The 8,210-nt window shown below is 56.0% G+C and overlaps 1 protein-coding gene across 1 annotated transcript; it reads right to left on the bottom strand.

Moving 5' to 3' along the window:
• Positions 1-557: 557 nt before the first annotated feature.
• On the bottom strand, positions 558-2,423 carry MRPS26 (mitochondrial ribosomal protein S26). Its single transcript, XM_037044326.1, has 4 exons — positions 2,165-2,423; positions 1,926-2,072; positions 1,722-1,845; positions 558-1,043 (listed from the first exon to the last, which is right to left on the bottom strand). Exons 1-4 carry the CDS (start codon positions 2,374-2,376, stop codon positions 909-911), a joined length of 618 nt encoding a protein of 205 aa, XP_036900221.1. The 5' UTR covers positions 2,377-2,423; the 3' UTR covers positions 558-908.
• Positions 2,424-8,210: the final 5,787 nt, after the last annotated feature.

Raw genomic sequence — 8,210 nt, 5'->3', positions numbered from 1 at the left:
TGCCCCGACTGGGAATCGAACCAATGACTGTTCGGTTTGCAGGCTGGCACTGCATCCACTGAGTCACACCAGCCAGGGTGATGTTGTGAACTTTAATCACAGTATTTCCGGTACCCACAGGGTTTGATTCAAGTGCTTGACAAACTACACTGACCTTGGAAAGCCTGAGTCAGCCAGGCCTCCCCTGCCAGCACCCATCTGCTGGGCGGTCCAAGGAGGCTGGCAGTGCCCGGGCAGATGTAGGTCACCAAGGCCATGGGTGCAAAGGGCTACCAGAAGAAATGGGGTCTCTACTTTGCCTTCTGTGGCTTATCCACACCAGATCCTGGCCAGCAAAGCCCATGGTCAGGCAGACACAGGTCGCTGGCCAATGGTTAGCCTGTGCCTCAGATACCAGGTGATAGCTGCTCCTGGCTGGAGCCCTAAAACCCTAGATCAGGGGTCAGCAAACTTCTGTAAAAGCCACATAACAAACATTTTGCAAGTCATATATGGCCCTCGTTGCAACTAATCATCTCTGCCATTTTAGCAACCAAGTAGTCAATGAATGGGCGTGGATGTATTCCAGTAAAACTTTATTTACAAAAACATGTACTAGGCCAGATTTGGCCCATGGGCTATACAACATGCCAACCAGACTGCCCTCTATGATACTCAGGAGGTGACCTGGAGACTATGGTCCAGTCTGCTCCTCTGTAAGATGGACACCTCTAGGGTCTGACAGTTTTACATGGGGCAGAAAAGGGCGCTGAGTGTGCGAGTTTCTGACCAAGTCGCAGGCGCAGAGGCCAGAACAGGAGGGCCACACTGAGCTTCCTTCTTCATACGAACACCACTGCTTTATTCAGACTCAACCCTCATCTGCCCCTACGCGCAGTCCCTGTGCAGGCACTGTCCTTAATGGGCCCTTAGGAGCCCTTGTGCTGTGGCCTGGCCACAAGCCCCTCCCTGGTGATGGCCCAGTTGTAGCTCTTAGGGGAGTCCAGAGCTTCTTCTATTCGAGCATCCATGTTCTCACGGGTGATGAAGGTTTTTGCTTCCTCCTATTGGGAGAAAGAAGGCCAGCTGAATGGGAGCCCCCAGCTCACACCAGCCTGCTGAAGCCTGCTGGCTTCAGCCCAATGACAGAGAGGCCCAAGCTCTCTCCTGGGAGGCATGCTTGCAGCCCAGGCCCTCTTTGAGTGCCCTGCTGAGCTTCCAGCAGCCCTGCCACATTCCTTTCTTAATCATCCACTGGTCACCTCTGCCAGAACCACAGCACGCTAGCTGTGACAACCTAGAGTCCTGCAGGGTGGCATAGCTCCATCAGTGTTACCTCCTAAACCCCTCCTCCTCTATTACTTTAATTCAAGACTCATTCATTCTTGCCGGATCACTCCTGCAAACCTAGCCCACGTGATTAACCCTTCAGTGCCTTTACCACCCATTAGGCAAAATACAAACTCTTGGGGGGGGGTCCCTCGGGGGTCCCTCCCTTAGACACCAGTTTACTTCTCACCAGCTACCTGAACGCTTTACAACGTCAATTGTTAGTGCCAGCTCTTTCCGGGTGTCACACTCTCCTGGCTCTCCTCTCCCAAATCCCCACCGGCTAACTAACTCTCAAGACTGCTCTCTCTGCTACCTGTAGCCAGTGCCCCACTTCGCTGCACCCAGGCCTCCAGCAGCCTCCCAGGCTGAGCTCTCGGCCTCCAGCCCCACCCCCGGGAGATGAGGCCCACCTGCAGCTGCAGCAGTTCTTGCTCCTTGAGCTGCACCCAGGCCTGTGTCTCTCGTGCTTTACGGGCCTTCTCCTCCGCCTGCCGCTGCTCCTGCTCCCGCGCCTCCTGCCGCAGTCTCTCTATCCTGGTAGGAGCAAGGGGCTGAGACTGAGCTGGCTAGGTTCCCCGCGAGCCAGCCAGGTGTCCCTGTCCCTCTCGGCTCACCGCAGCTCGTGCAGCCGCCGGTTCTCCGCCTGGTTCCAGGCCATCAGGTTCTGGTGTTCAGTGGCATCCTCCAGCGCCTTGCGCTCTGCCAGGACTCCGGTCCGGGCCTCCTGTATCTTCCTCCTTACCTCGTACACGAACTCCAGCCTGGGCAGAGACGCACCCGAAGTCGACACCCTCTTAGCCCGCCCACACCCACACACACTCCGGGCAGCCACCTCCCCCTCCGCCACACACACCTGAGAGCGCGCACCGTTTGGCGGTACTGCCGGTAACGCTCCGTCAGCACGTAGAACTCGGCAGGATCCACCGCGGGCGGGGTAGCTACGCGCCCGACCTTAGACTTGGCCGGCGGGTCGTGACGGGTCTTGCGGCCCCGCGCAGGTAGCAGCAGCGGAGCCGGGGGCCCGCACGGGGGCCGCACACCAAGTTGGCTTAACGCGCGCAGCATGACCGAGGCCGCCCAGTGTCCGGACCGCCGAAGGGCATCACGGAAGTCCGGAAGCGGGCGCGGGGCACCATGGGACATGGAGTCTCGGGTCTATCCTCACCCCACCCCGGTTCCCTGAAGCCTGCTCCCGGCGGCAGGCGAGTCTAGCCTGCCGATGTCTGCCGCCGCACCGTGCTCTCAGGCTCTGATTGCGCCCTCCCTGCGGAGCCCGTTCCTACCCCCTGTCCCTTCCGCTTGCGGGCTAGGCCCGCGTCCCTCCAGACCCCGCTCGGGCTAGGGTCTCCGCGTAGTGGGAGAAGAAGAGGAAGGAGAGAATTCGATTCAGCACGTCGGGGTTCTCTTATCTTTATTGGGCGGCAGGGCTCTGCGCTCGGGGTCCAGTCTATGGGGAAAGGGGACAGTCATTCCAGTGGAAACTCGGTTCACCTGGCTGCGGAGCGGTGGCTTGGCCGTTAGCACCCTCCCCCCTCCCGACTCAGTTCGAGGAGCAGGACGCGGCCGCCCGCGTATGGACAGGCTCCTACGCCTAGAGGACTCAGCTTGCGTCGGGGGGGGGGGGGTGCTCCACCTTCCTGGGCATGCGGTTACCCCTAAATAAGCCTGATACGTAAAAACCTGAGTTCATACGGATTTACATTAGGAGGTAAGGTTTTGGCTTATAGGAATCTACTACTTTCTCCTTTAGTTACTGGTGCTCTTTAAAACATAATGTGCAAAATAGTAATACTCCATCTCTACACACCGGTGTTGTGATATGCCTTCGGAGAGCTCTGCAATCACTCATTTCTAGTGCCCTGACGATGACCACCTGGTCCTCCAGGCCTTGCTACCTGTCAGTGTGAGGTCGCATCGCTCACCTCTTTCCATTGGCAGGGAGACACACTGGCTTCCCTAGGCAAGAAAGAAGGCTGGGAGACCCCCGACTGCGGCTACTGTCTTGTTTATGGAGGTTTCGTTAGTACAATTATTTCCTACTCCACATTCCTAGCCCACTAGCGACTTCTAATCTTCAACGTAATTACACATTGTCTAGAATTCGGGGAAATAGGAAGAATAGCAGGTGGCAACTTGCTTATGGGCAGCAAGGGCTGGGGGCGCTGCCCAGAGGGTGTCTTTGTTGTCTATTCCCTCTTCAACCCACATAGCCCCCAGTCCTTAGCCTCCAAGGCCCCTCTCACCCTACCTACCAGCAGTGTCTGCATCTACCAGGTACTGCTTTCCACGGACGGTCCATGGGCCTGTGGTCCTTCCCTCCCAGGTACACTTTCTCCAGGATGGGGGAGCCAGGGCATTGCGGTGGAGGCTACTGGCAATCTGGTCTGGGCTGCCTGCAACAGTGCCCAGATCCTTTCCCACAAGGCAGAAGAGCCCTGGCCTGCGTGGCTCAGTTGGTTGGGCTTCTTCGGGCAAGGCAAAGAATTACAGGTTTGATTCCCAGAGAGGGGCACATGCCGGGACCGTGGCCCCATCCCCAGTTGGGATGCATGTGAGAGGCAACCCATGGATGTTTCTCACATTGATGTTTCTCTCCCTCTTTCTCCCTCCCTTCTCCTCCCTGAAAATAAATAAAATCTTGGAAAAGAAGAGAGCTGAGACTCCTGCCCTCACTGCCCCCAACTCATGGCTCAAGGTAGGTGAAGGAGATCCAGCCAGCACCTTCTCCCTCCCACTCAGGCTAGGGGGACTTACTACCCACCTGAAGGCCTTGGGGCATGCTGGCAGTGCAGGGGTGAGCTGGAGGCTTGCTTTCTTCCAGGGTACCAGCCATGGGCTTTCTTCAAAGGTCCAGGGGTGGCGGCTGCAGCAGCAGCAGGTAGCCTAGCCTGGGGATGGCCATGGCAGGGCTGTTCCCATGGACAGTGGACAGCACTCAAGGAGTCTGGCACTTCCATGCACAATCCTCTGCATTTCCTCCAGGGTCCCTTTGGACAACTGGCACTTCAGGGGCAGCTTTAGTGTCTCCTAACGCCCTTCCCTCTTCTGCCACTGCTCCTTAGCCTAAGACTACAGGGGTCCTGACCCTGAGGGCTCCTGGGTCTTCTCCCAGAGCCTCGGAGCCTGGAGGTTATCAGCCAGGTGGGGGCCAACCCCAGTCAGTCAGGCCTACCCCAGATTCCAGAAATCAGAGAAAGTTGGAAAGGGAAATGGGCCAATGAATGGTCAGGGAAAGAGTTCTCCATGAGAAAGGCAGCAACGGGGGCGGGGCGGGGGTTGCGGAATGGGGGCACCTGGTGCTTGGGGACCAGTGTGGCAAGCCCTCTGCCACTTGTCTTTGGCTTACCATCTCTCTTCCCAGACAGGTGGGGATGTGAATGAATGTGTGGTGGTGACCGGGGCAAGTGCTTCTACCCCTTGCCCCTCCCACACTAGGGACAGCAGACACAGGTTTTGTTGGAGGAAGGGAAGTGGGCTTTTGGGGGCATGGTTCATGGGTGGAGGGATTTGGGAGGGGGAAGGGGTGCTACCCATCAAGGATGGAACTCCATCTGAGTCCCAGGCCTTGGGGAGGGCAGCCTCCTCACTTACAGAGAGCTGTGGCTTCTCCAGGCAGCAAGGGGACCCCAGAGAAGCCCAGGATTTATTGATGAGGTGGCTCCACCCCCTGCTCCAGGCCATCGACTCCAGTGATGTCAGCGGGAAAGGGGAGCAGCTCACCACCCAGTCTCCTCCCTTTATCACTGCCCGTTCCCAGTTATTTGCAGCCACTGACCCTGGGGTCGCCAGATTGATGCTCCCTTCCTACGTCTTCCCACTTTCCAGGCTGCCTCCTCTAGCTCCTGTCCTTAGGCCTAAAAGCCCTTATAGCCTTTTCTGATTCAAAAAGGAAGTTGTGGCCCTGAGAGGAACAATACCTGGGGACAATCTGAGTTCCACCCAGCTCAGAGCTCCCTAGTGGAAAAGTGGTGGCCTGAGTGGGGAGCCCGGCAACTTGTCAAGAGGTCCAGAGGAGGCTATGACCACTCTTCCTGAGGGGTTCTTTTTGTCCCCCTGCAAAATGGGTTTGGGGGAGCCAGTCCTCATCCACATACTTGAGGACCAGGGCTGGGTCGATTCAGGTGGAGGTAGGTGTGGGTGGGACACACCTGCCAGCTGGTGGCCTAAGGCCCGTGGCCTATGAGAAGGGCCAGCTAAGGAGGCTGTGCAGCATCCTGCTGAGCAGTCAGCAGCAGATGGGAATAATTCTGCTTCTCAAGGTTCCTACCCCTCCCCATCCTGCGCGCAGCCCAGGACTATTCCAGGATTCTGGCACAGGTGCCCCGGGACACTTGAAACGTGTTCCTGCCTCTCCATGTTTGCCAGCTCAGATTTCTATGCCAGCTATCAGCCTCTGGGGGCACAGGCCTGTTTACAGGGTCCATAGCCAGTCTTTGCATTTGAGTTGAACAGCAAATGCAAGGGCCTGGACCAGGCTTGGCAACACAATGGCCAGTCACTGGGAGAGCAGGTGCATCAAATCCTGTGACAAAGATGAGGGAGGGAATGGCACAGCGGGTCACAAGCACCTGGAACTCAGCTGCCGGGAAGGAGGACACGCATGTACATTTCCACGATTCATTTAGCAGGGACCCAAAGTGTGTGTTCAATTCAACTGTTTTGGGAAAAAACCGACTTTTTTCCCCCGATGTATTGGTTAACCAAGTAATTTTTAGTAGAAACATTTGTGGTTTAGTGAAAATGATTCTTTGAGTTTAATAAGCAAGCTTAGTTCTGACTTGGGTTTACAGAATGTTTTATTCAAAGTCCCTCAGGTTCATTTTAAAAGGAACGGGGGTGCTTTGTTTTTTCTCTAATTTGTTTGTGGTTTTTCCTAAAAATCCAAATCAGACTGGCTAAGCTCCCCAGGGGAAGCTCTGGGCCCTATTTTGGGAAACACACCTACTTCTCAGGAATGTTTGCCATGCCCTGCCAGACTATAAACTCTGCAGCTCCTCCTCCTCTCTAGGGACGACACAGAAGGTCATTTGCTCACCACTGAGTTCCAACTAACTCTGCCCTAAGGAGAGGACATCATTCCAGTCTGGGAGCTGCCCGTAGTCAGTGGGGAAAACAGGTGTGGAGCTGAGCGCCCAGGTGCTGCCAGAGCACGGAGGGGCACAAACCCCCCACCAGGTGGTCTGGGTGATAGCAGAACACAGGTTAGCTGGAGTTGTGGAAACAGGGCAGCAATGTCGCTCTGTGTTAAGGAACAAGATGAGGAGTCAACACAGGAACTGCTAGTGGATCCAAGGGCTGGAGCAAGGTTGGGGTGGGTGTTAAAGGAGTGCAGAGAATGCTGGAGGGCTGCAGGAAAGGACATGGGCTTTGGCAAGACTGCACAAAGCCCCGTACACTGTGAGCATGGGACAGGTGCCTGTGGGTCACAGAGCAGGAGGCAAGACATGTGGACCTGCAGTTCAGGAGGGGGCTCATGTTTGGAGAAGGTGGACCCACTGCATACAGACCGCGGGGATGCCTGACCTCTGAGGAGGGAGACAGCGGAGGAGCAACTACGGAGTGTACAGGCCACCTTGGCGAGAACAGGTAAGAAAGGAAATGAAGTGGGAAAGAGGAGTGAGAGTGTACACTTTTTCAAGAAGTGTATCATAGACAGGTAAGAATTTAGCCCTGGGGGGAGTGTTTTTACTTTTAATTGGGAACTTGATCATTTGGTGGGGGAAGTGATGAAGGAAACAGAAACCCCAGGAGAGAGCCGACTTACTGAAGTGAGGTCTCTGAGGGTGTGGCAGACCCCAGAGTGATGCCGTGCAGTGGGCACTGGACACCACCCGTTCCCTTCCAGAGAAATCCTCGCCGAGTGGCTGAGGGGTGGGCACTGAATGAAGTAATTACCGCTGCCCTCCCCACACAATCCCTTCCTTGTAGCCCAGACTAGTGCTTCCTGGGTGCCTGCCTCTTGAAACCATGTGAACCCTGCTTGAAGACATGTTTATTAACCGAGTGCTATTTAAAGTCCTGGCCCAGCCACTGACCAAATCAGCATGGACTCCCGCAGAAACCACCAGGCCTCAATGGCGTGCAGCTGCCCTGTACCGGCCCTGGTAACAGGGGGTGGGCAGCCTGAGTAGGAGGGGAGGCAGCGCGTGTGGAGGGCTCTCCTGCACGTTCCCTGCGAAGCTTGCTGACCCAAGGCCTACTCTCCTCCATCTGCCTCGACTTGGGTCACACACACAGGCATCTGAAGTAGCCTATGAGGTGCCAGGGTCTTTTCTCAATCATAGCACCCCTCATCAGAAATTTATCAAATTTTGTCTTTGCTTCATTTATCCATGCTTCTTTTAAAACTACTGAAATCTGCATTTATTGCCCCTTGGAGTTCCTTACTTTGTATAGAGGGACCAGGTACCTCACGGACACACACACCCCTGCAAGCTTCCAGAGGCGGTCTGTGGTGATGGTGCCCCTGCAGACCTCCTGAACATGTGGTACAGAACTTGGCTCCCACCTTGGAGCCATCACGTCTTCGCTTGCTTGGACTCCAAGGCGCTCTGTAATGTGGCTCCACACAACCTGTCCTCCATTCTGTCATCTAAATGACCAGCATCCCTTGGATCCAGTCCAAGTCTCACCTGTTCCAAGAAGCGCAGCAGTACTATTTCAAGCGTGCCTTCATGGGCCAGGCCAGGGTGCCACCTCACTCCTGGCAACCTGAGGAAGCCCAGGGCCTGCCCTGCTCCCCAAAAAAGGCTCTGCAGACCCCAAGTCTCCCTTAACCCTGCACTGACAGCCATGGCAACAAGCTTGCTCTCGTTCCCATGATGAGCTGCCCATGAGCACAGCAGGCAGTGGACAGACCCGCCCTCCCAGCTGTGCTCCCAAAGACTCCTTCCCAGCAT

Source organism: Sturnira hondurensis, unplaced genomic scaffold, assembly GCF_014824575.4.
Source record: "Sturnira hondurensis isolate 20B ecotype Veracruz unplaced genomic scaffold, ASM1482457v3 Scaffold0004136, whole genome shotgun sequence".
Classification (NCBI taxonomy): domain Eukaryota; kingdom Metazoa; phylum Chordata; class Mammalia; order Chiroptera; family Phyllostomidae; genus Sturnira; species Sturnira hondurensis.
Note: the sequence above shows the minus strand (reverse complement) of the source record. Positions and strands in the feature narration are given on the sequence as shown.